The sequence below is a fragment of the Corvus moneduloides genome, chromosome 1 (genome assembly GCF_009650955.1).
Source record: "Corvus moneduloides isolate bCorMon1 chromosome 1, bCorMon1.pri, whole genome shotgun sequence".
Lineage (NCBI taxonomy): Eukaryota > Metazoa > Chordata > Aves > Passeriformes > Corvidae > Corvus > Corvus moneduloides.
In genome coordinates, this window is record NC_045476.1 from 39,354,061 (window position 1) to 39,381,938 (window position 27,878).

Sequence of the window (27,878 nt, forward strand, 5' to 3'; positions counted from 1 at the left end):
TTTATGTAGGGCTATAAAAAGGACACAGAGACTTTATTTGGTCTAGAAATAGACCAAAAATTTGAACATCTAGAAAGCTGGTCCCTTGGAGAGAAGAGTCCATGCTGGAGCAGATTTGCTGGCAGGACTGGTGACTCTGTAGGGGTCCCATGCTGGAGCAGCCTCTTTCCAAAGGACTGCACCCCGTGGGAGGGACCCCACACTGGAGCAGGGAAAGAGTATGAAGAGTGGCTTTGGTGGTCACCTGATATCCAGCCATGGTCAACCCAGTGCTTATAGGGGTGGAGCATGTGCTGGTGTTTGTTGGCTGGGGCAAAGCTGATTTTCTTCACAGTAGCTGGTATAGAGGTTGGTTTTGGGTTTGTGATGAAAACACTGTTGATAAGTCAAGGATGTTTTGGTTATTGCAGAACAGTGCTTGCACAGAGTCAAGGCCTTTTCTGTTTCTCACCCCACCGCGCCATAAAGAAAGCTGGAGAAGCACAAGAGGTTGGGAGGGGACACAGCTGGGACAGCCAATCCACACTGATCCAAGGGATATTCTATACCACATGGCAACATGCTCAGCATCTAAAGCTGGGGAAGAACAAAAAGGGAGATGTTCAGAGTGATGGCATTTATCTACCCAAGTAACCATTACACATGAGGTAGTTCTGCCTTCCTGAGGATGGCTGAACACCTGCCTGCTCATGAGAAGTGTTGAATGAATGCCTTGTTTTGCTTTCCTTGCGTGCATGGCTTTTGCTTCACCTATTAAACTGCCTTTGTTCCAACCCTTGAGTTTTCTCCCTTTTACATTCTCAGTTCTCTTCCTTGGCTGCGTGGGGCTTAGTTGCTGGCTGGGGTTAAACCATGGCAGTCCTTTCTAGCTGCTGGGACTAGTGCAGAAAGGGTTTGCCTTGCCTAAGGTAGGAATAACTCAGTTTTCCTCATCACATTTTTAATGTGCACTACAGGAATTCTATCCCCTTCTACAGTATGTAAATTTTTGACTGGTCAGGGCCAGTCTGATTGGCAGATTCCCTGGTTTCACTAACCAGGCAGCCTTCACTAAATGCTAAATGCCAGTATTTGAAGGTCCCACCACCCACTGCTCTCCGTGCAGTCTTTAACAGTCCATTACATTGTTTGATCTTTCTAGGGGTTGCTGTACAATAGGGAATGTGATACACCCACTCAAATGCCATGTTCTTTGGCCCAAGTATCTATGAGATGGTTTTGGAAATGAGTTCCACTGATTCATTTCTTTCTGGAGTACTGTGTTGCCCTAAGATTTGCTTTTCAAGGCCCATGATAGTGTCCTGGGCAGTGGCATGGGGCACAGGGTATGTTTCCAGCCATCTGGTGGTTGTTTCTACCATTGTAAGCACATGGCACTTGCCATCATGGGTTAGGGAGTGTGACATAGTCAATCTGCCAGGCCTCCCCATACTTGTATTTCAGTCATTGTCCTCTGTACCAAAGAGGTTTTAACAGCCTGGCTTGCTTAATTGCATTTTTCACACCCATGGATAATGTCTATGGTTAAGTCCACTCCTCAGTCACAACCCCACCTATCTCTTCCTTGATGTCCTGAGGTGTCATGGGCCCACTGAGATAGAAATAATTCATGCTTATGCTGCCAATCCAAATCCAGCTGAAACACACTTCAGTCTTGGCAGCTGCTGGTTGTTCTTACGTTTTTCAGTGGCCCGACTCTTGGGTGCATGAGCATCTACATGATGTACCTGCACAACCAGATTCTCCACCCAGGCAGCAGTACTTTGCCACAATATGGCAGCCCAGATGGGCTTAGCCCTATAGTGCCAGTTATTTTGCTTCCACTGCTGCAGCCAGGCCCACAGGGCACTTGCCAGCATCCAGGAATCAGTATAAAGGATTGACCACTTTTCCTATTCAGCAGAGTCTAAATCCAGCTGGATGGCTTTGACCTCTGCAAATTGACTCGATTCACCTTCTCCTTCAGCAGTTTCTGTGACTTGTAGTAAGGGACTCCATGCAGTGGCTTTCCATATCTGATGCCTTCTCACAGGATGGCAGGTTCCACCCAGTAAAGAAGGCGTATTGCTTCTCATATTCTGCTAACTTATTCTATAGTGAGGCCTTTTCAGCATGTATTACCTCCTCAGGTGACATTCCAAAATCTTTGCCTTCTGGCCAGTCCATGATCACTTCCAAAATTCCTGGATGACTGGGGTTCCTTATTTGAACTCATTATATGATCAATGTGACCCGCTTACTCCATGTAGCATTAGTTGCATGATGTGCCCAGGAAAGCCTCCCTCAGAACATCCAATCCAACATGGGTAATCAGGGTGTCAGGAGAAGCACCTAAAAATCTGGATCTCCTGTGCAGGTCCCTTCACTCTACTTTGTTTTATGGCAAAACTGGATTTCGAAAGGATTTGGACTATTTTCTTTCCTTTCGCAAAAACTTTTTCTGCTGTATTGTCCCACACAACGGTATCATCAATGTACTGCAGGTGTTCTGGAGCTTCACCCTGCTCCAGTGCAGTCTGCATCAGTCCATGGCAGTAGGGCTTTTTTCTACCCCTGGGGCAGTTGATTTCAGGTATACAATAATACCTCCAAGTGAAAGCAAAGTGTGCCCTGCACTCTGCCGCCAAAGGGACTGAAAAAAAGGCATTAGCAAATGTTAATTTTGGCACAGCACTTGGCTGCCTTTGACTGCAGTTCATATGGAAGTTCAGCGTGTCTGGTCCAGTGGTGCTGAGCAGTGGCATGACTTTATTCAAGCCACAGTAGTCTGCTGTCAGCCTCCATCCTCCATTAAGCTTTCTCACTGGACACATGGGGCTGTTAAAGGGCGAGCAGGTCCTGCTGATCACTCCTGGGCTCTTCAGTCAACAAATCAGTTTATCGGTGGAAATCATGGAGTCTTAGTTGATGCAATATTGCTTCTGGTGCACTGCTGTGGTAGTGATTGGCACCTATTGTTCTCCAGCCTCAGCAACATGACATGTGCTGTCTAAGAGACCAGGTAAGGCAGACAGCTGTTTAATTTCCTCTGTCTCCAGGACAGCTACACTGAAAGCTCACCAATACCTTCTTGGGTCCTTGGAATACCCTCTCCTGAGACAGTCTATGCCAGGGATGTATGGACCCACTGGTCTAGTCACAATGGGATGCTTTCACCACTCACTCCCAGTCTAAGGCTAATCTCAGACTCCAACAGAGTCAGCTGCTGGGATCCTCCCGTCTCTCCAGGAACACAAATGACTTGTGCTCCTCCATAGCTTGATGGCATTAGGACACACTGTGCACCAGTGTCTACTAAAGCCTTGTACTCCTGTGGGTCTGATATGTCAGGCCATCAAATCCACACAGTTCAGCAAACCCAGTTATCCCTCTCCTTCACGCGGCTGGAGGCAGGGCCCCTCTAATACTGATCATAGAATTCCCTGCTAGCTTCTTCTGCAAGTGGACAAGAACTTCTTTCCATAGAGTCAGTAGTGTAACCAGCCCTCCCATTCTGCTAAGAAGAGCTCACTGTCATGCATGGGATTTCTCTGAATCAGAGCAAACCCAGTATTTTTAAAGGGAGTGTTAAAATTTTGTATAAGGAAAGCTGGCACATATTGTTTTATATCCAGTGACATCCATCTTCATGTATGGAATATATGTCATTATTTCACTTTATTTCTTAAGTAAGAAACATTTTCTGCAAAATTTTTACAGCTCTTCTTCCAGTTTAATCTTTTTTCTTTCTTTCAAGGGAGCATATAGAAAGATGCTGCTAGATCTATTCTTGTATCTTGTAAGTGAATCCAGAGAAGAATAAAATTCCAGGTGAGTACAGCCACCTCTGCAGAATGGCCTGTGGTGACAAAGTTAAATGCACCGTGACATCTACAGCCATAAAGTGGGCAACAACAGAGTTTGGGTAAGTCATCAGAGTATGAGATTTCAGCTAAGTCCTACCCTTCCGCAGGGCACTGCATTTACTGTCCTCAATCAGATGTCCTCAGGATTTTTTCTTTCACTCGAGAGCAGCCATGAAAATCTAATGTTCTAAAATAAAAGCACTTGTCTAACATCTGGTAACTAGGAAAGGGGACCAATGCTTATTTACCAATGGAAAGCCACACCATGAGAATATGCTTACACCTGTTTCAAGAACTAACAACAGAAGTAAAACATTTGAGAATGATTGATTTTATTCACATATTGGATTATTCCGAAGGAAAAAAAAAAAAAAAAAAAAAGAAGCCAAGAATGACTCTATGGTAATAAATCTCTTAAACCCTGTTAAGTGAATTAAGTTCTAGGAATTCTGTCATTTGAGATCTAAATGCTTTCTGGTATTTTCTATAAGGAGGATAAATGTAAGCAAACACATCAAAATATTTTGATGTTAGTGTCTTGCATCTGATATTATTTTGTGTAATTCTCTGAGGCACTGCTTTATTTTATGCAGTATATTCAGAAAGTGCATATTTTTGTATTTATGGAAGAAAGTCAAGTTTCAATACTCTTATGCCTTTTAAACAATGCACTGTTGGCTAACAAGAGTTTCTCAATACTCAACATGTTAGATCAATGGAGAAATAGCCTAAATTTTATTTTCACAGTTACGTTACCAGATAATAACTTTATAATCAAGTATTTCTTTCAACTGAAATATGGGAGCCAAGTGGTTATGTAAAGCTTCCTCTTTGAATGCCTTTTCCACATCAACCTGATAGTCTAACTGACGAATTAATGTAATTTAAGTGTCTCTGCACTAGGAAGACTCTATACACAAGAATCCACATTCTTCTTGTGTTTCAAATCTATTTTTATTGCCTCCACAGCCCCCATACCAGAACTGACCACACATTTTCTGCTCTTTGTCGTAGTACCACTTCAAAATGTAATTCTGACATTCTCCACTATCTTGAACAAGGTCACATGCATCTGGAAAAGGGAAATAAGAGACAGATTTAATGAAAGAAAAGTCTACCCTTCTCAGAATTGTAAATTCAGGGAAAAGCAATGTTCAGTGCAAACTGTCAGACAAAAGTAGCCAGTCTTCAAGGTCTTATAAAGATTCACTAAGTATTCATCTATAACCCCACAGTGTCAGCGTGAACACCCTCTTTTCATTATATCTTTACCCAGAAAGAATTTCTGAAACAAGAAGATTTTCATTGCCATAAACAGAAGGAATGCTAAAAGGTGTTTACTTTTCTAACATAAAATTTTTATTTAAATGATTCTAAAATAACTATACCTGGTCCATAGGGATTAGTAGAATAAACTTTTTAATAATTCCCCTCTTCTTTATTCCAACTTCTTATACTGGTATCCATCAATAAAATTTCGTAAATTAATATACATAGGTTGTTAAACTATCCATGATAGTCTCTTAGCCAAATCCAAGAGTATTACAGATTCAAACTGCATAAATTAGCAAAGCAGGTGAGAGAAGCATAGTTTGTAGCAATCTGGTATTCAGTAAGAACAGATCAAATCATCTTTCACCGATGTAAATTTGGAGTTACTCAAAAGAAGACAGAAAGGCAGCTCTAGACTTTGGTGTCAGTACAACACTAAAGAGGAAGAACTGAGAAATAAAGAAATATACCAATAACAATACATTTTAAAGATTTAAAATGACATAACCTTCTCCTAACCAACTGAAAAGCAAAAATTTCAAGCAAGAGATGAGCACAAAGTACATCTCTCAAAAGGCAAGTTCTGGAATATGTTTTTAGAAGTAAACTGTTGGGTCACTAACTACAGCACGGGATTGGGAAAGGCAGTTCATACATCTCTCATAACTGACTTGGGTCATTTCTCACTTAAATGCAGTGACCATGACTACTTCCTCAAAGGAAATATTTTATTTATATATTCATTTATATCTTCCTGTTACTAATCCTCTCTCATCATGAATGAGGCTACCAGACATTTCCAGAGCCATTCTTGAGTGGAGAGAGATGAAAAACAACTGGATAACAGCTGTAAAAATGAGCAACCACACCCCAAACTGTCCAGATACCTTTTCATTTATTTTCACATAAATTCTCTCTAATTGTAGTTTAAAAAAGAAAAACACTCAATAGTGTTAAAAGAATATCAGTGACAAATAATCTCACAATCAGCTTCCCATACCTATATCTAATGGCAAATCTGCAATGAAAAATGCATCATTAGGAAACAAAGTCAAAACCATGAAGTATATATATTTTGATACCTCTGCTGATGGATCCTGTTCTTCCTACAGGAACAGACTGTAGCAGAGATATATTTAGCTCCTCCACGTTCAGCTAAATTAACAGCAGGAGTAACTCACTAATTGCAGTGCAACTTAGGGATTTTAAAATGATTGACTGTTTTAGTAAGGTGGATTAGAACTTTATATGATATTATTACAAAAAGTTATAAATCAAAACTGAAGTTATAATGACACCTGTAATTCAGTCTTTAACTACTATATAGATTTGGACTGAATACTAATATATGGTGACTAAAAGCTTTGGAAAAATGTAATTGGGAATTCTTCCTCTTGTAAAAATATTCAATTGAGTCCTTCACAATTTAGTCTTTTTACTGAATTAAAAGAGATTTTCATATTCTAGAATCGTACCATAATCATTACAGGCACCTCTAGTTTCTACTGTTGTCTTTAAGTTTTTCTTGTTCTTCTCCTGAGCTTTTCCACACTCTTGAGGCTTTTCTCTTTTAGGATCTTCCTCTGTGAAATGTTCATTCTCCTCAAAATCATCTCTCATTTCTGGCATTGTGTATACAGGTTCTTTGGCATTCTCTTTCATACTCTTCATGACTCCACTTTTATTTTTTTCCACGTCTTCCAAAACTTGACTGGAACCAGTTTCAGCCATTCCAGGAAAAGGCATCCTTCCAGGGACAGGGGGGGAAAAATATATTTAAGCACCAATATGACCTTGAAAAATGCATCTGGTTCATTCCGTCTGAAAAACGTGAAAAAATTTTGACCCCGATCCCATTTCTATTATAACTACTTTGAATGTAACTACTAACCCAAAGGGAGAAATATTACATTCAGAGGTACACACTCAAGAAGTTAAATAGGCGATTTCCAACCTTTCTGTCGTAGATGCCTCCTGTTGTACATCTCCCCGATCTAAGTTTTCACACTCTTCTTGAAGTTCAGGTGAAGGATAACTGTTCATTTCTTCTGTGAGAAAGCACAGGTAACATAGGTTAGTTTTAAAGTCCATGAAACCCCAATACCGTTAATAAAAAACCACTACATGGCTGTTTTTGTGAACCGGAATTTGCATCTTTCATTAAGTAACACACTACATCCCGAGTGACAGACACCATGTCCAGGAAAATGAAAATTATAATAGAGATCAGCTAGATAAGAATGACTCCTAAACCAATCTTTTGTACTTTTGTCTTGCTCTGTAATACACTATTTATCCTTCTATAGAAAATTTGACGTCTCCAAGCATATGCTTCTGATAAGGATTTTAAATAAATGGCGATTTCCTTTTTGATATTCTCTTGTTTCCATGTCAAAGCATCTAAGACCTTCTAATCTTCATGAATGTGTCTTGAAAAGTGAGTCCTCTCTCTGCTCCGTATAGAGGTTAAGGTCAAATGTGCTAAATATTTATCCTGTACCTGTCCAAAAGCCTAAATAGGCATAAACAGCTCAGTAAATCTGGATTTGCCAATGGTCTGAGGAGAAATGTGGGCCTAAATCAGGAATATGATGTTCTCTTAGCTGAAGAATGGTCCATCTTTAGTGAAAGTGGAGTCCACAAAGCCACGCATTAAGTAAAACCTTAAGGGGAAAAGACTACTTAAGACTAGAATAGAATGCTGTTCTGTCATTACTGGCACTATCATTAATGTCCAGCATCTAAGGTAAACTAATAATGAAAGATAAGCAGCTAAGTATGACCAGGAACTGAATGGTAACATATACATACTGACTACCTTTTTCTACACAGCATTTGTCTTTCATTCCATAACTTAAGCAAATGCCACTGTGTGATACTTACGTTGTAGAAGATTTAGGAATGCCCGGCTAAACTTCTGAGCATACACCATCTCTGGGGTGGAAAGCCTGCCCACTGTCAGTAAGTGCTGGTCTGTGGGGGAGCTTGACATCTCCACCAGCTGATTGTCACTCACATCTCTGCCAAGTGCAAGAGTGAACAAGGTGAATCCTTGGCACTTGGCTCCGAGTGAAATCTCTCTCAGCTTTTCTCTGTCCCATGTGCTTGTTTTGCTTCCAACTATTGTAAATATGACCCTGTGAGTTCTTTGTCTGGGGGCTTTAAAGAACACGTTTTCAACTGTCCACTGTAGAGCAGAAGCAATGGCTGATGGCCCTTCCAGTTGGTGAACAGACTCTTGGATGTGTTTCTTCATCAAATCTTTATTGCTGTATGTGACTAGATCAAACTCCAAGGCCACAGGTGTCTGGTTTCTGTCAGGCAGGAAGCCCCTGGGAGCCTGCTGCACCAGTGCCACTCTGATGCCTCCATATGATTCATTTGGCTGTGAGGAAACGACAAACTGATCCAACATGTTGCTCACAAAGTCTTTGGCTCTCTGAAACTCTTCACTGCTAATGCTGCGAGAGCTGTCCATGATGTAAGTGATATCCATATCCATCTGAACCGGGGGAGAAAAAGGCACCTCACAGTTGGTTCTTGGATTGCATTTATCTAGAGAGGAAGAGCCAATAGGCACTGAATTATTTAGCAATACAACAAAACCAATGATTTATAAAAAAATTCACACAGTCCTGTAGATCTGTATAACATTTGTGTGGCCAGGTTTTGGTAGTGGGGGGGCTACAGGGGTGGCTTCTGTAAGAAGCTGATGGAAGCTTCCTCCATGTCCCGCAGAGCCAATGCCAGCCAGCTCCAAGAGAGACATGCCACTGGCCAAGGCCAATTAGAAATGGTGGAAATGCCTCTGTGATAACATATTTAAGAACAAGAAGAAGGAAAAAAGCTATTGTGCAGATTTAATTGTGGCCAGAGAAAATCAGAGTGGAAATATGTGACAGGAACAACTCTGCAGACATTAAGGTTAGCGGAGAAGGAGGGGGAGGAGGTGCTCCAAGTACCAGAGCAGACATTCCCCTTCAGCCTGTGGTGAAGACCATGGTGAGGCAGCTGTGCCTCTGCAGCCCATGGAGATCCATGGGGATGCAGAGATCCAGCTGCAGCCTATGGCTGAACCCCATGCTGGAGCAGGTGGATGCCTGAGAGGAGGCTGTGAACCTGTGGGAAGCGCATGCTGGAATAGGTTCCTGGCAGGGACCTGCAGACCCATGGAGAGAGGAGCCCAGGCTGGAGCAGGTTTTCTGGCAAGACTTGTGACCCTGTGCCTGAAAGACTGCACCCCATGGAAGAGTGACCCATGCTGCAGCAGTCTGGGGAGGACTGTTGCCTGTGGGATGAACTCACATTGCAGCAGTTTGCAGAAAACTGTTACTCGTGGGATGGACTCCCATCTCCTGTTGGAGAAGTTCATGAAGAACTATGTCCCATGGGTGGGACCCCACATTCTCCCTGAGCAATGGCAGAAACAAAGTGTGATGAACTGACCATGACCCCCATTCCCCATCTCCATGTGCTGCTGATGGGGAGAAGGTAGAGCTGGGAAGGAGGGAGGGGTGGGGGGAAGGTGCTTTTAAGGTCTAATTTTACTTTTAATTATCCTGCTCTGATTTTGTTAGTAATAAATTCAATTAATATTTCTAATTAGAGTTTGTTTTGCCCATGGCAGTATTTGATGAGTGATCTCTCTCTGTCCTTATCTCAACTCATCAATCCTTCATTATATTTTCTATCCCCTGCCCAGCTGTTGAGGGGAAAGATAGAGAGGCTTTGGTGAGTGCCTGGCATCCAGACAGGGTCAGCCCACTACAAAAGAATCTTTTTTATTATTCTTAAACTTTGATCCAGAAAAACCAAACAACAAAAAAAAACCCCAAACAAACAACAAACAAAAAACCACCAGCCAACAACATGGGAGCTTGAAATCTTTTTGTTCTAGCAAGGAACGACAGATGAAGAAGTTTTTGAGATACCATGGGAAATTATTCATGCATAAGAGCAGAAAAAGATTCATAAGGTAAAACTTCATGGATAACAGTTCCCTGGAGAAATTTTCTTCTGTTCAAATCTAAACATTGTAAAGGACACAGAATCAAACTAATTTTCATCTCAGGTCATTGTTTAACATTTTGACATATTATCATTTAGTAGCTTCTTCCCCTCTCACAGTGTAGAATTTATAGCAAATGAGCCTGGTTTCCCAAAATCATACTGCTATTTTAAGTGCATTTCTGTTAAAAAGGAAATGCTAAACACAGTAATTCATTTCACACGGCTGAGACAGAAATTAATTATACAGCTTTTGTGGTTTTGAGATTCTAATTCTTACCATCCACTGAAGAGGAAGTTAGAATTGTAACTCCTCAGCAGTGGTATTCTGTAAACACAAAATGATCTGTCACAGAGGGCAAGAAGGCCCAGCTGCAGAAGGGTTCAACTGGCTGGAAGCTGGAATGTCAGAGACAGAAAAGGGAGTGAAGTTTCCACTGTAAAGGAGTGAAGTTTCTCTTGGAGATGACAAGAAACAGCCACAGCACTGTCTTGTAGCCAACCTGTAATGGGAACACTCAGACACCTCCATGGGCTGAGTTGCTCCATGCAACCAACTATACTGTTCTTAACACATCTCTGCAAACTCCTTGTAGAACCATTTATGGCAGTAGGATTCTGACCAATGTGTTGTTCATTAATATTTTTCTTTTATATTTCAGCACAGACATGTTTAAAGTGTACCATAAAAAATCCCCATCACTACTTTGCAAAATAAAAGCTATAGAATTTGTCATTGAAATGGTAAATAGACCAATACAACGGATGCAATTAGTAAAATGTCTTACCAAAGCAAAGTGTACAATATGTGATGCCCTCCAAATTTTCATCCTCTTGTCTTTCCCAAACAAATAATTGAAATCTTCTAGTGTCATCAATCTGTGTTTTAAAGCAGGCACAAAAGTAACATTAGAAGATGGGCAAAATGTATTAAAACTTTTTCTTTTTTCATTTTGTTTTTTCTGCCAGTGAAGGATTATCACCTTTTCTTAATGGGTGCTATTTTTCTACAGAGAAAAGGGCAGGATACCTCAGCTCTTTCTGGGACAAAGAGTGAAGATGATTTCTTGGGAGAGAAAATTCTAGCATTAGAAAGTTCTAGCATGAGAAAGTTCTAGCATGAGAACAACCTATGTGTTTCCTGTGATCATCTGAAGAAAGACAATCTTTACAGTAGAAGATTTGAACACAGAATTGCTTGAGGAACCCTGAAGAAGCTCCAGAATTCTACAATTTCACTGACCACCACCCAACCTCATCCAAATGTGATCCAATGGAAAAACATTTCCTTGTGGACTAAGATAAATAAAAATGGCTCTAAAATATCACAGTATTACAGGATATAATGGTGAGCAAAGAAATAATTACTTCTTTGCATTAAACTTCAGCTTCGTGTGTTATACACAACACAAATTCTTATTAACATCTGTAAGGAATGTTATACATAGAACTCTTCAAAAGAATTAGAATTGGCAATGACTGTGTGAGTGATCTCTAAACTGAAGTTCCTAAAGCAAAGTAAAGCCAGTAAGTATCTGCGGCTACAGACTTGTAGGATCATAAAGATTACACCAACTCTCAACTGCAAGGGCAGAAATCCATCTGAAAGAAAAAGGGAAGTTGTATTTACTTGGGGGGTGGTGGTGAGGCTGATTGCCTTGCCATCATTTCAAATTTAAGGGAGTGCTGGGCAGAGAATATTTTGCCTTTCCCCCTGCTAAGCAGCTCTTTTAAACTTTTCTACTCTGAAGGCTGATTTATGTAAAGTCACCAGATGTCATCACATGCATTCAGAGTTTCAATCTGCTTATACTAAGTAAAGAAAATACTGATTCTTGCTCCTGCTTATCCTGTGAAGCAACCCAGGCAATAAACTATAAGCTTCCTTCTCATATGTCAGCAGAAATTTTTTATTCTGCTAAATTATCATTCAGCCAGAAAAATACAAGAATCAACTAAGAAATATGAGGCTGCATGAGAACAAATATAATATGAATAATAAAGGGCTGACTTGGATGTTGCTAGATCAGAGCTTAGACTCCAAGTTTTGCACTTTTCATCATGTACAAGTGAACATATTTCCTTTTAGAAGGAAAATTTTGAGGAAATAACAGCTGGAAAGGATTTTATTTAAAATTAAAACTGAGCACAGATGATATTAAACAAATTGAAAAGACAGAGAACATAGAATCTATATTATGAAACCTTAAATAAATTCAGAATTGCCTTCCTTTTGTACCTTGTAAAATAGACTGCTTATTTTTGTTTGCTATCTTTCATAGGAAGTCATATTTTAAAACAAAATTTCATCATTTTCTCCTGTACTAATGGCACTAAAGACATCAAAAGGAGCTTTGCTAACTTAATGTTCTTTTGAAAGAACCTAGTGTGCTTGAAGCCTTCTACTACTTTTTCTAGAAACTAGGGCCAGAGTTTGTTAGTTACATAGTTATTACGTGTCACAACTTCAGGAGTATAATGGCATAGGTAAGTAAGTGAAATTAACACAGCATTATGAAAATTCTCTGATTTGCCCTAAAAGCACAAGTGATTTATAATTCATGTGCAGAAAGAGGTCAGATGGTGATCATTATAGTGCAGTGAAACACTGTTTCTTTGTGAAAACAGTAACATTTACTGTATACCTTTCTAATAAGTGATTGGATAGTTCCTGTAGAACTTAGTGGCTTGAGAACAGGATTCGCTCAAATATCAAGCAGATACTCAGCAAACGGGTGACGGACTCAGTTTCCAATACTTACAGAGAAGGCACGTCTGACATTTGGCACTTCACTGAAGGCAATAACCACTGGAGTGATATCCAAGGCACTCAACTCAAGCACAGCTGTGCTGATGGCAACATCATCCTGTGATGGACCATTGGTAAAAAACAGGGCAACTTTCCTTGTGAGGATGCCCTGACGAACACGTTTGAAGACATTTCTTGCAACAAATCTCATGACCGCCCCAATATTTCGTTTTCCAGTGGATCTCTCTAGAGGGATTCTCTGGACTGCTTGTAGCAGCAAGTTGCTTTTTTGGAATTCTGAGAATCGGATGAGGTAGTGCATGTTGGTATTGAAAGAAACAACAGAGACACGAGCGCCTGTTGGGCAATTGCTTTCACTGATCTTAACAGTCTTCAGCAAAAAGGTAACAATGTTCCTCATTCTTTCAAATGCAGCTGGTGTAACGTCATCAGACATATCCAAGGCAAATACCACTTCAGTTGGATAAGCTGGACATGCGTCTGTATATTGAAGCAGGAAAGTTGTGTGAGAACCTTTCCACAACTCAAACATTGTTAGTTTTTTCTTCAAGTCTATAAAAGAATGGATGTGCAGAGACCAGGTGGGCTTACCTGATGCGCATGCTGGAAGGAAGAGAGGGAGAGCAATTAAATTATTTTGGACTCATATGCATTAAAATAATTTCATATAATTTCATATTAAAATAATTTCAAATATTCATTTGCTTTCAATAAAGAGCCTGACTAAAAGTTCAGACGACTGACAGAGTCTGTCAGTGCAAGACCACATTCCTCTTTTACAATCAAATACGTGAAAGAGTGCAATTTTACTGGATAAGAATTTTAAAAAATTGTCCTGGGTTCTGCTGAGCACACATGTCTGAGAATGCACACACGTAATCTGGAGGACAGCTGATATACAAATACTGTCTTCACTAAGAGAACTCCCCAAAGGGTATTGGCACAATGCCAAAGATTAATTTACTCTTTAATGAGGAAAAGAGATATTTGTTAGTGTTTTTGTAATAAACACATAGGAAAAATGAGCAAGAAGTGTAAATCTGCTTCATACACCTGCTGAAACCCCTTCACAATTAACAACTACCAGTCAAACTGAACCCAGATACAAATTACCAGTTTTAGGGTTCTCAGTGAAGGCTATTCCATTTAAGAAGAGTGACTAGGCAGAATCAGAGGTAAAAGAAGTTCCCCACTTACGGCAGTTTTTTCGGGTAAAATTCACAAGTTCACAAGGCTGCAGGATCAAAATGAAAAAAGGAATTAATGGCAAACCCCAGACCAGCCCAGACTGGGAAACTCACTATTGGTTTGAGCTGAAGGTTGTATCCCAGGTCCTAAAATAATTTTCATTACAGTAAATCCAGAATCACAGAGTCCAGTCCCTTTTAATAATAGGTAGTACAGGGACTCTCCCCTCTTGCTGAAGAAACTAGGCACATTTTTTAGACATATTCTGTTGGCATTTAATGATGTTCTGAAGTATTAAGAAATCATCTATCTGTTGCAGTGGGGATCCTGCAACACGCATATATCAAACCAGGAGTCCCGTGGAAAGGAAATATATACAGACAGACAGATTCTTGCTAGCTGTTTCAGAGAGATGTTTATTTCTCCAGCCGCATGGCCGGGGCTCTGCCGAGGAACTGTTCCAGTCACGGGACCAAGGGTCCTTCTGCCCGCGCAGGGAACACAAACCAACCAATGGGAACGAGGCTGAGCAGGGGCAGGGAAACCCCGTGTCTGTGCCCTCAGGGCCCCTCTCCCAGGGCTCCATGGCAGGGGAGGGACCCCAACACCTCACCCGTTTTATTTTAATAAAAGGAGAATGAAAACAACTGGATAAACATAACAAGAACAGTTTCAAAACAAAACAAGCCACCCTCCTGAGTCTTTAAATGCCCAAACAGATTCTGTGGAACATCTTAGGGCTGACAGAAGGGAGACAGAACTCTCTGAGCATGCTTTGTGGGGAAACTGAGGCAGGAGAGGGTTTAACTTCTTCCCTCCCCTTTTTCATCCCCCACTCGGCATTGGAAAGCGATTTTTGGGGAAACAATTGGCAAAAGCATGGTTTTGTGAGGGAAACCATGGATGAAAAAACGGATTGGGAATACACTGGGGGTAACAGGACATAGGGTAAAAGGGAAAGGTGGGATTAGGAAAGGGAGACTGTAGGGGGGGTTTACAATGGAGATATTGTCTAACATGACTACGATTTTTTGCATATATACTGCCTTTCACAGGAACACCATCAGGCCCAGTGACCTGCGATGCTTGTAACCCTTTTCTACCTCGTATAATTTTGAATTCCACTACCTCTCCATCTCCCAAGCTTGGGATGCATTTTTCAGGGTTATTCTTTTTAATAGCAGTTCTATGCACGAATATGTCTTGCTGGTTGTCACACCTTGTTATAAAACTATAATTTTGCTTAACATTATACCATTTTACTATCCCTAAGATCTTAGTTACTATGATCTTTTCCTTTTTCCGAGTGGCTGCTGTTTTCTGTCTCGCTGCGTCTTTGATCTCTCTTTCGGTCGCTCCCGTGTTGGAATTGTCGGGGCTGCTGGTGCCTGCGCGCTCTTCCCGGGGTCGCGTTCGGGGCTGCGCGGGCCGGGCCGGGCCGCGCCGCTCAGTTCTCCGTGCGTCGCCTCCTCTGGTCGCAGCTTCGCTGCCGATGCCGGGCGCTGCATCCACGTCTTGGCCGGGCCCCCGAGCGATGACTCCCCCGCGCCCTGCTCCAGCGCGCGTTTCGGCTGGGTGCGGCTCCGCTCCACCGCCACCGCCGCCCGCGCGCCGCCTCTCTCAGTCGGGCGTTCACGGGGCTCGCTCCACCATGCGCTGCACGGGGCCGGGCGGGCACCGTCGGGTCCCGCCGCTCCCGCCGCGCCTCGCTCCGCCACCGACACTGCGGCTCGCGTGGCTCCGCCCGCGCGCGGGAACTGCCTCGCTGCTGCTCGCAGAGCGCTCGGTGCACGTGGCCTGGGCCGCACGGTCCCTGCGCCAGGCTTCCCTTCGCCAGGACACAGCTGACATTGCTCAACAGTCTCGGTAACTAAATAATATTCATGAAAATATTCTTCCATCGGCATATATTTTGACTCCAGTATTAACTGTGTCCAAACAGTTTTCCAAAAGCCCTTGGTAAGAATTAAATCCCAAGAAACATAGAAAAAGTTCTTAAACAACCATGCCAGGAAGTGTTTCAGTTCTTTATGAGCTTGAATCAAGCTAAAATTTACAAATCGTTGTTCAAGAATCATTTTAAGTTTAAGATAAATGTCCATATGCGGCTCTGAGAGCCAAGAGTCTTCCCACGGTTCCTCCATGGTTTAGATATGGAACAGCAAAGCAAAACCAAGAAGAGGAATCCAAAGTTTCCAGGGTTTACTCACACAAATCAGTCGCTTAGGGATCGGGGATCGTTCTGCTCACAATTCTCCACCATTATGTTGCAGTGGGGATCCTGCAACACGCATATATCAAACCAGGAGTCCCGTGGAAAGGAAATATATACGGACAGACGGATTCTTGATAGCTGTTTCAGAGAGATGTTTATTTCTCCAGCCGCATGGCCGGGGCTCTGCAGAGGAACTGTTCCAGTCACGGGACCAAGGGTCCTTCTGCCCGCGCAGGGAACACAAACCAACCAATGGGAACGAGGCTGAGCAGGGGCAGGGAAACCCCGTGTCTGTGCCCTCAGGGCCCCTCTCCCAGGGCTCCATGGCAGGGGAGGGACCCCAACATCTATCCATTCTTCATTTTGTTTAATAAATTGATCTAGGATGTCACCAGTCAATGGCACTTCCATAAACAATGGGCATTCCAGTAGTGACTCACATAGGAAGAGAGAGGTCCATGAAGGAGAGGAGGATGCCATCCGGACATAGAACACACCTGCAACAGTATTGCCTGCAGGTAGTCACCCATGCAAGGATTAATGAAGCCTTTACTCAGAAGTGTTCATTTTATGTGGGATTAAGACTGTGAAGAAATTCTGCACTTCTATTCCCAGTGAAAATAACTGTTGCTGAAGAAATGCCTTCCTTTACAAGAGGGGAAAAAGCAACCCTAACATGAGCTGGTATGTCAACTGATATGAAGAAACTGATAAATGAATATTAATGGTCCAACAGTTTGCAAAAGCTAGCACATGGTGTTAATCCACACGCATAATTGTTTCTCATTCCTTGGTTGCTTGCAGAATGGAAGAACCCACTGCACACTCTGACAAGCACATGGAAAAGATACTGGTTCAAAACAGCTAATTGTGCTCATTGCTGTCAGTGATTACAAACGGAGGACTAAAGATAATTCCATGTAGTATACAGTTAGCTGTAAGGTGATTACTTACTTCCATTAAAATGGTGCCCACTGGTCCCTTGGCACCCTGAAACAAATTAAACACAGGTCGAAGAAATCAGACCCTGATAATGCATTTCCATTACTCTGTAGCCCAAAGAAAATGCAGGCAAACAGTGTTTCCCAACAACTGTTTATGAATTTGAAATACGAGGAGACAGTGGTTCCCAGCATAGATTTCTGTGGACCTGCTTGGAGTTGCAGTCTACTTTATTTCTTTAATATTTATTTCTCAGTCCATTTTCCTTAATGGTTTTTAAATTTTCAATACTTGTTGCCCTTGAGGACCAGCATAATTCAGAACTGGGTTCCTTTATAAACAGCAGTTTCTCTGCTATGGTTCTGTTATTTGCACTTCACATACTTTCCAACATCTGGTGTGTGACAAGCTTTCCTTCTCCTCTTGTACAGTACAAACCCCACAGTTCTACCCTGGAAGATCGTGCAGACCATATACACATCATGACAGCTTTGCCTACTCTGCAACCTTCTCCTTGGGAGCTTTGGGAAAATAACAGCACTCCAAGCATCTTTTTTTCAAAATAAAAGTATTGTTTAATCTTCATAACAGGAATAAAAGACAGGAAAAATAACTAATTTTCAAGGGAGTCTGAGAGTATTCATCATGTGTGCATTTCAGATACGTAAGAAGACTACTGAAAAATTTCACTTAGTCCCAGGGAGCTGCACTGAGATACAGCAAACAATTTGAACTCCACATCGCACTTCCTTTTCCTTACCCTCTCTCTACCGTACCACTACAGTGGTGGTGACTGAGCTGTGCAGACTTGACACATTGGATAATCAAATCACCAAGGATGGGTGAAACAAGCCTGTCTTGGCTGGCCCTGCCTACTACCTGTACCTCTTCCTGCATTCCTATCTCTTCCACTTCTTATAGTGTTCCCACTTTCTCATTTCACTGATTCACTGCTACTGCAGTAATCCCACCAAACCCATACATCCCAAGCTCTATTCTCATTTCTACACTTGAAGAGGAGATCTTGAACTTGAAATATCTCTGAAGACTTCTTGTACCATGGACTGGCAAGGCCTACAGCTGTGGATCATCAGCTCACAAGATCTGTCTATCTGTGAATTTTGTGAGTGGCCAAGCAGCAGAGAGAGCAATGTACTCCAGCAGGCACTCTTAGCCATTCTGTGCCCAGTATCATAGAATAAAGTGGGACAGGTACATTCATTAACCAACACAGTGGAATGAGAAGGGAAAAAAAATGTTTTCTAAGTTGCACACATCCTGTGGGCCATGTTTTACAGGTAAAGATACTGTTACCAGTAATGTTCCACATTTAAACTGAAAGAGTAAGCTTAAGAAAATAAACAAGAAAGTCACTAACACTAGGGATTGTCTCTGGTCACTGTGGAGCTGATTTTCAGAATTGCCACAGGGTAAAGACAGACACATACAGAGATTTTCCTAACTACCTAAAGGGCTAGTCCTAAATCCTACTGAAATCCACAATCCTTTCATCTGCTTAGATAGAGAATAAAACATTTTGTTGTATAAAATGCAGAACACAGACACTGGAAAAGTACATCAAGGCATCTACTTGTATTATGGATTAACAGGTTATAGTCAATTTAAGCTTTAAGTAAGTGCCTTTAACTTCAAGTTTGATTTTAAATGGCTTTTCTTTCTAAATTAAAAAAAAATGCATTGGCTTTCAGCAGATCTATTCAGTTCTATATTTCAGTATTTTCTGTTCTTTTAATTAGATATTTACCCAGCCTAAAGACAATACCAGGTACTGTGGAAGAAATTCGGGCCAGCATTGTATTGTTGCAGTTCCATTTCCACCGGGTGCTCCTGCGCACACACACCCACAAGCAAGACATAACTCTGTGCAACTGCCAGGCCGATTAAGCATAGTTTACCATGTGAAACACTATTAGATATTCCATCAATCTAATAGTAAGTTCAAGAGCAATTCAAGGGTGATTTTTAAAAATAAAAATTTTATTAAAAAAAAAATAAAATAAAATTACCATAGGTCCTGATGGCCCTTGGTCACCTGGATCTCCCAGGGAACCTGGTGTGCCAGCATTACCCTAAAAATAGAAATCCAAGTTTTATTCTTTATAATTGCATGCACTAGTACCAAATTTTATCAGGCAGATAAACTGTAATAATACTGTGAGTTGGATCCTGCATTTTCATAGACTACCACTCCTAAGAATTATTAGCAACTATCACTTATGAAGATTTAGACCTGCATTCTCTGAAGACCTCTTGCCCAACTTATGGCAATAAAAGATTAGTGTGGGAACCAATTTAAAAAACTTTTGGTAAGAAACACTTTGGGTGTAAGGGTTTTACTTTTAGAACTCTCACAGAGTTAGCAGATTTATCATTCTTACTCTTCTACCCCTAATTCCTTTGGGTCCTTCAGCTCCTGGAATGCCCGGATCTCCTTCTTCTCCCTGAAAATTAATGAAATCCAGAATTTGTTGGAAAGGAGAAGACAGATAGAAACACAGGCAACTTCTTCCAAATAAGAATAATGTAAAACAAGACAAAAAGCACACAAACACGCCCATGTAATCATACCTGTGGACCAGGATGTCCTATGAATCCAGACTCTCCCTATGAAAAGAAAGGACAAAGATTTCATAAGAATCTGGAATGTCGTAATCTGCTTAGAGTTTGATGTCATTAAACCAGAAACAATTTCAAAATTATTCTCAGCTTTAGAACCCATCCGAGTAATAGTGGCTGCTAGTCTGGTCTCAAATGACACCATTTTAGATTAATACCTTGCTCATCTAAAACAAGAGCATTTTAAGAATTTCCAATAGTTTCTAAATTTTTGAGAATATTCCATTTCTCAAGTAAGTGTTTTATCAAAACTTATTCATGCCTCCTAATAACATGTAGAGGAATTCATGTGGAGCAATTATGAGTAAAGTATAACATTCAGAACTCAGTGTTTGAATGTAGTTTCAAAATTTTGTACCACCCAGACTAAAAAATGATACCATAATATTTTCTTGGCTTACTAGAAGTCAAGTCATCAGCTGTTTTCAGTTACTTCAGTTTTTAGTGTGTTCTTTGTTCATCCATGAGAAATACAGAAGCTCTCACAAAAACCAATCAGAAGTGAAGTGTACCTTTCCTAAACACCAGAATTCACACTACCTATATATGTCCTTGTCCTCTTGCATACAAAGTATGCGTAACCCACGAAACCCTGCCATCAAAGGAAATTGGTAGAGCTAAGACGGTAAGAAAAGAGATTGGAAAATAAGAAATATCAAGAGTCATTTTACCAAAAAGCCATTTTAGAAAAAGGAGTTTATCTATTGGAGAGGCTCCTAGAAGGCCTTTCATATCTTGTCTGCAGCTTTCTGCAACACTCTGGCTCTCCCACAAAAAGAGAGAGTGAAACAGATGGGCCTACCAGTGAGATTCACTGGACCCTTTCTGTTTCACAAGCAACAAGAAAGGACTAGTTGCAATACTGCACAGACTCTTTGAAAGGAGAACTGCAGCTGTTTCCAACATCCTGACCACTTTGTTCATGCACTGATCCACTGGTGCCGTGATTTTGACCTCATACTTTCTGTATACTTTTTATTTTAGCTGAATTCTTACACAATTTTAGGGAAGTAGCCATTTAATTACTTTTTTTTTTCAGCACTGTGAGTGGAATGATAAAAATTTCTTAGCAATCCAGAAGTTAATCCTCAGATTTTACTGCTGACCTTAGGAGAACAAAGAAGAATATTTCACATTAAAACAGCAAGGGTGTTTGAAGCGTATCATCCCCAACTTCGTAGTTGAGGAATCCCTCCTCTGAAAGAAGAAAAATTAAAAAATCCCTTAGTGGCTGGCCTACCAATACTTGCCAATAACAGTGTCTGGTCAGGCAGGCTGAAGTGTGAAGAAAGGACTGTGTACTCCAAGAAGTACAATCCTCCACATATACATACATACATCAGGGAAAGAGTGAGTGGTCCTCAAAACAATATCCTATGGAAAAATATCTCACAAGGATTGTGGTAATCCTGAGCCTCTCACCGAACCATAGAAATGCACCTGGCATTCTTTTTAATTAAATATGGATGGTCATGTTTGATGGCACAGTAGAATGGAGACTGACTTTCTGACTTGAAGCACTCACCTTTGCTCCTTTGCTTCCTTCAGGACCATAGGCATCTCTGCCATCCATGCCCTGTGTAGGTTAAATATACTATGAGTTAGCTTTTAATAGAGGATTAGGTTTATATCCAATTTCATTTTGGAATAAAGATGTCCCATTACAATGAGGTGCCCATGCCATTAAGACTGATGAAGTAGGACAAGCTACCAAAACACAATCTAAAACCTAGCAAATGATGGCAAAAACTGTAGAGGGAAAACAAGGACAGAGGTCATAGTTCCTTTCCACTGTGTGCCCTACATTTATCATACTGTCTCACTTCTAGAGAATTTGAGGGGAAAGACATTCTCTCTAGCCCACAAGAAATCTGGTGTCCATAAGGAAACTGAGAACCAAAGGTGAAATAATTTTAATGGTATCAAGTAGAGAAAATAGAAGGGAATGAACGGTACTGATTCAGATGGATAGGTATTAAAATACAGGAGTCCCGAATTATGGCAGAAAGACTTACAGGAATGCCTCTCTGTCCAGGTGGTCCAACTAGGCCCTTCTCTCCAGGGTCACCAGGTTCACCCTGTTATAATTGAAACACAAAAGCCATTAGGTTTGGCTCATTCAGGAGAGTTCTTCTCTCTGAAACACAAACTTGTCTCTTAAACTGAAGTGTGCCTATACATTTTATAGATTACTTGATGCTGGGCAAAAGCCTTCCATTACAGACCATGTTTCATGGACTGTTCCTGGTGGTGGAACTGGAAAGGACTTGGCAAATCAGAACATGCTGAGCACTCATGCGGCTAAACCCTAAAGGCCTTTGTTCAATACAACTCCCATTGTTATAAAGAATTACAAGCGAAAAAAAGTGGAGTTTGAAAAAATATATATTAATGGTAGCAGGATATATTCTGGAATTCTACCAGCCTGAAGCATCTGTTGATAGCAAATTATATTTCCCAGGCAGGCTGTCTGCATTGTGTTCTCAGTCCTCTTGCAAGGTTTCTTTTCTTCAATTCCATTTTTGTTTTCACTTTCTTATTGAACATTCTTCTAACAAAGACCTTAATATTAAACAGCACGAAACCAGACTGAGAAAATGGAATGTATGATGGAGATTCCTATATATCTTCCCAATTTTTGTCACTGTTTTAATATGTTTCCACACAGTGATGTTTTTCATAGTAGCACTTTGACCTTCTGGTACCTCTCTGTCACTAAACGCTACAACCCTTCAAAGAGGCTGAAAGGCTTAGCTAACTGGTGTTATTTGTGATTTTTAGATTCAAAGATGCAACAACACCTAAATTGAGTTATTTTTATTAAATAAAATCTCACATATCAACACACATAAATGAAAGGAAAGTAAGGATAACATTTATTATAAGTAAGTAAACTCTAACGTGAACAAGCTGTTAGTATTAGCCTTTCTGTTTGACTTCATGCTTATGCAGTTCATCTCAACATGCGCATTCCTCTAAAATAGACATCATAACAGTCAAGCTTCCTTGGACTTGTTTGGAATCTTTAGAAAAACAAGGTTAACATAAGCAGCTTCTTTGAACTGGGAAGGTCAGATTGGAGGTTAGGAAAAAGTTCTTCGCCCAAGGGTGAAGTCACTGATCCAGGGTTAATCACTGGAACAGGCTCCCCAAAAAAGTGATCATGGCACAAAGCCTGTCAGAGTTCAAGCAGCATGAATGATGCTCTTTATGGTTTAGTTTTAAGTAGTCCCGCAAGAAGCAGGGAGTTGGACTTGATGATTCTCATGGATCCCCTCCAACCATTATCTACAAGATATTCTACGATTCACTGGTGAGTATTTTCAATGGATTGGGCAAATTCTAGGAATCATAAAACAAATTCAAGGGTCAGTACTGCCTTCTGCTCCATTTTGTGAGAAGCCAGGTCCCATTCAGAACCATTACCTCAAGAGCAATTACAACAATGGTCGTGGCAACACTAAAACCTTCTTAGTATAGCACTGATATGTGTAAGATTACCTTGAGCACATCACTTGTCTTGCCATGCAAGCTAAAAATATCTTAAAAACTTAACATTCTGCATGTTTCACAGTACGGAACTGCCCCTTGTTAGTCCATGCTTCTTTGGTCAGATTCTTGAATGAATGACACTGTTAGATTGCTGCAATTAGATACTTTAAAAATTTTTACCTTTGCTCCTCTTGCACCTAACTTTCCAACAGAGCCAGGTGAACCTGGAGTTCCCAGACTACCCTGTAATAAGAAGAATCAGTTAAAAGGTGCACAATGACAAAATCAAGGGCTCACTGCACTCAAAGATTCATTGCCGCTTGAAATTACTATGGAATCAGTAAAAATAATAGGCTTTTGAGGGCCACAAGTAAGTTACTGGTCAAGCTATCATTCCACTTATTTCCTGCCATCTGTACAACTGCCATAAAATTCTCAAAATGTTATCAAGTATGACATAAATGTTATTTTCCATCTACATAGATACCTAGTTAATACATGCATATATGCACAGATATATTAATGCACATATATAATTGGGTATGTAAGCATGAGCATCATTACTTGACTGAAACAGATGACCAAGGCTGATGACATAGGACATTCCAGTCTTGAGTTACAATGGTGTAATTCCAGAACACGAATCCACAAAATCAACAGCATCACACAAGTGAGAAGTTCAGCAGACAGTGCTCAATAGTTACAACCTCATTACACTCTGGCACTTGCTATTCACGCACCTAAATCTATTTTCAGGGCTGTTATTTTATCATATGAGACTGCAAATCAGTTTCCTTAAGTATTATGCCAAAAAGCCCTTGGTTTCTACTTTTTATGAGCTTTTTGAAAACTCTTTATAAGAACAACATCAACACCGAGAATGAAAAGGCCTAACGTGCACAGCTGGAATATATTATTTAATGCTAACCAGAGGGCCTGACATGCCTTGTGGTCCTGGAGGTCCTCTGATGCCTTGTGGTCCTCTTGGGCCCTGATGTAAAGAAGCCATTGAAACAAGAAGTCAGTTCAGTGTTAACAGCCTTTCAAAGACAATCAGATTGCTGCAACAATCAGAATCCCAGTGCCTGTTTCACAAGCCTTATTTTACAGGTGAAACTTCTGGCTGTTTCATTGTATGAATTTGCCTGGGTTAAGCAGCTGAGACAGTCACTGCCTGCCAGCCTGATTCAGAGACTCACTGAGGTGTCTAAGATACCAAGCAGCCTACTATCAAGTAGGCATGCCTTCTCCATCCTAAAATGTAAAGTTAAAAGCATCTCTAGAGAATTTAAGAGCATCTTTAAGCTAGAAGCTACTGTAAGTCTACCATGATAATTCTCTTCAAAATGACTCCACCTAGAAAAGTTTTTAAACAAAGCTTTTCTCACTGGTTTTGTCAATGCAATAGATTTTATGTATTTATTGCTAGCAATTTCTAATTAATTCATTTTGAAGATATCTGCTTGATAATATCATGTAAATTGGAGATGTGTTGGCTAAATTACTTATTTTTGCTACTCATGCTCCTCTTCTAGTTTCACTAGAAGTTGCACCCATGTAACTTGCCACATTTAATTCCTCAGGGTTACAGAAGAGATTTACCAAGGAGAAGTCTTACTCATAATATTCATTAGCCGAAGTCAACAAAGCTTTCCAAAATACAAACAAAATACCAAGACTGACAATTTATTTTCTCCATAACTAACATAAAAACAACTCAGAAATTCTGTTAGTTACCTGTGGGCCTGGAAGACCAGTTTCTCCTGAGTAACCTGTTTCCCCCGGATCTCCTTGCTCACCCTGCCAAACAAAACCCAAGAAAACAACAACAAACCCAGACAAATTAGTACTTGTCATTTGCGCATCAAAATATAATAATTTCATCTCTGTACAGAGTATCAGTTGATAGAAACTTTTCCAATGCTCTCAAACAGCTTTCCAACAGCTTCAAATTCCTGTTGAAGAAAACTCAAAAAGCAGAAGAGTAGCTTTTCCTTGGTTTTCTAGGGGGTGTGATGAATATAAAAGCTGCAGCAGAAGAGGTCAGTTTTATTTTGCTGAATATATTTTACACCATGTGTCAGCAATATTTGTGCATTACCCTTGTCCACTGCAAAGACCAGAAGTCATAAAGCCAAGCCACAAGGGCAGATCTTCTTTCCCATTACCCATGGAGAATGGCTCTGAGGGGGAATCGTGACTTCACAATCACACTAGAATTAGACCCATTTTTACTCCCCATCTTTCACTCTGGTTATTCAGTGAGGCAAATCAAATCTGCCTTGATGATGGGAAAAAACCTCTTCCAGCTCCCGTCTCCATAAGGCTGCCATCTGAGGATGAGTCAGTTTAGCTGACATCCATAAGAAATACTCACTGTCTTCTGGATTGAGTAAAATGGTGACAACTAGCACCAAGATATTCCAGGCCTTGCAGAACCCCTTTCACTGGAGAAATCATAAACATGTGTCTGAAGATTCTTGGGAAACAGATGGTTCTGGAAAGAATCTTCTGAGCAAAAATGAATTTGAAGGCTGAACTTTCATTCTCCACCATATGAATGAAACAAAAGATAACAACAGGAAAAAAAAAAAGCCAAAAGCAAAAAAGAAAGCTAATTTATAGCCAGAGTAAGAACATTCTAAAATGGAACATCAGTAAGTAAATGTTACTTCCAGATGCAAAAAAAATCATGTAGCAATAGATTTCCACAAAAATCATTTTTACTATAATGAAAATGGATACATTACTTAGGCACACTCTACTAGAATCCAAAACCAATATAAAGTTTTCAGCTACTTAAATTTACTTTGAATCAAAACTCAGAAAAGTGGTTACCCTTTTTTCTCCTCTCTCTTTTCTTCTCTCTCTTGCCTTCCTTTAATTTATTCTCCTTTTGCTCTTCACTATTTTGCTTTGTTTCCAGCACACAGACTGCAGTGTTGTTCTTGTCTGTGACAAACACGTCTCTGATACCACACCACACCTGTTCCTTCTGCCCGCTGACTACTTCTGACTGTTAAGTATGGCTAGCTGTGCTTCTTTATGTTGTTTCAACTAATTGAAAAAGGTACCCTCCTTTTATTACAAAAAGGTACAGATAATTGGAACTGCAAGTCCTGGGAGGAGTCCTTCTCAGGATATGGTGAACAGCAGTGTGTCCATGCAGACTGCAAGGGAAGTTAATGACTTTGTTGATGAGGGTATTATTTCAGTGCCTTTTATTAAGAGCTAAACCCAAAACAAGCCCTTATGTGTTAGGTGGGTAAATCTGTCTCACTGTCTCTAATTTGATTATTTGTCCCTAAGTACATCACCACCAATATCTATCTACCTGAGAGATTCCTCTTTATTCCATTTCAGCACAAAATCTTCCTCTTTCAGAGGGACTGGCCATATCATATTTCCTTACAAAGCAGGATGCTGTGGTCCACAGAAGGGTCCTTGAAGACCCCACAAACATCAGGACTAAACAGTTCTGCTTCCTGGCCCAGAGACATCAGGAAAGATTCACAGTGAAGCTCTCATAACTTCTGCTGATAGAGCTGTGCCCTGTGGCAGCTTTGTAACATCCTGCCATGCAAGAGATCTCAGTGGGAAGACACAACACCCACAGTCTCACCCAAGGATGGATGCCACTGTCATATTGCAGGGTTTCCTGTTCCATCTTGCTTCTCCAGGGGATGTGGAAGACAGAAGTGTGCAATTCTCTTTGCCATTCCTTTCTTACACCTTTTCAGTGAAGGACATTTACATGCATTTGATCATTAGTTGAGACCTACCTTTCAATGCCTACTGACCCAGAAAAATATTTTTTTATTATGCTTTTGGAAGTCAAAGCTCATCATCAAGTACCTGAATGAAAACAGTTTAAAAGTTCTCTGTTGCTCTGAGTTTCAGTCATTTCTCTTGTTCCCTGCCATTTTACAAAAGGGTGGCTTCACCATTGGCTGAGGGGCCTTCCAGTGAGATGAAGAGGGTTGTCTCAACTAACATTCAATTAGTTGAAAAGGTTCGACTAATTCTGTACTCTGTGAATTTACTAAACAATTTAAACATTCTTATTTTCTAGCCACATGAGAGTTCTTGTGCTTGTCAGTACAACCAAGATATGGTACAGATCGATTTCCACTGACTTCAGTTTTGGTCCTGTAACGCCCATAGGTTACTTGGATTATTTCTTTTTATTGTAACCTGACAGAAAAATGCAAACATTCATCAGAGTTCAGCTGCAATCCAATGGGGAGAAGAAAAAAAGGCACCAAGTTTCATAACTACCTAAGAAATGAATTTCTGAGTGATCAAGCAAGGATTGGAATAATTAAGAGGCAGAATTGCTGAAGATTCTTCAATATTTTAATTTAAAACATCTTCATAAACCCTATAAAGAATTTCTGAGATAGAAATAGGAAACAACTGTAAAAAGCTCATATTCTTTCAAGTTATGCTGATTCTGGAAATAGGCAAAGCATGGTGCTTTCTCCCTGCTGGCAGACAGTATCAAAATCTT

At 40.6% G+C, this 27,878-nt stretch overlaps 1 protein-coding gene across 1 annotated transcript in view; it reads right to left on the bottom strand.

Annotated features, from left to right (window-relative positions):
• Window positions 1–4,212: 4,212 nt before the first annotated feature.
• Window positions 4,213–27,878, bottom strand: part of COL6A6 (collagen type VI alpha 6 chain) — a 46,787-nt gene continuing 23,121 nt past the window's right edge. The window contains exons 16-32 of the mRNA XM_032103808.1: window positions 25,106–25,168; window positions 24,297–24,359; window positions 23,549–23,611; window positions 21,892–21,954; window positions 21,402–21,452; window positions 19,829–19,864; window positions 19,639–19,701; window positions 19,267–19,329; window positions 17,252–17,287; window positions 14,092–14,128; window positions 13,486–13,497; window positions 12,887–13,374; window positions 10,913–11,003; window positions 8,001–8,672; window positions 7,072–7,165; window positions 6,593–6,864; window positions 4,213–4,917 (exon numbers count right to left, since the gene is read on the bottom strand). Of these exons, the coding sequence (XP_031959699.1) occupies window positions 4,745–4,917; window positions 6,593–6,864; window positions 7,072–7,165; window positions 8,001–8,672; window positions 10,913–11,003; window positions 12,887–13,374; window positions 13,486–13,497; window positions 14,092–14,128; window positions 17,252–17,287; window positions 19,267–19,329; window positions 19,639–19,701; window positions 19,829–19,864; window positions 21,402–21,452; window positions 21,892–21,954; window positions 23,549–23,611; window positions 24,297–24,359; window positions 25,106–25,168 (2,340 nt within the window). The 3' untranslated portion in view covers window positions 4,213–4,744. The remainder of the gene's footprint in view (window positions 4,918–6,592; window positions 6,865–7,071; window positions 7,166–8,000; window positions 8,673–10,912; window positions 11,004–12,886; window positions 13,375–13,485; window positions 13,498–14,091; window positions 14,129–17,251; window positions 17,288–19,266; window positions 19,330–19,638; window positions 19,702–19,828; window positions 19,865–21,401; window positions 21,453–21,891; window positions 21,955–23,548; window positions 23,612–24,296; window positions 24,360–25,105; window positions 25,169–27,878) is intronic.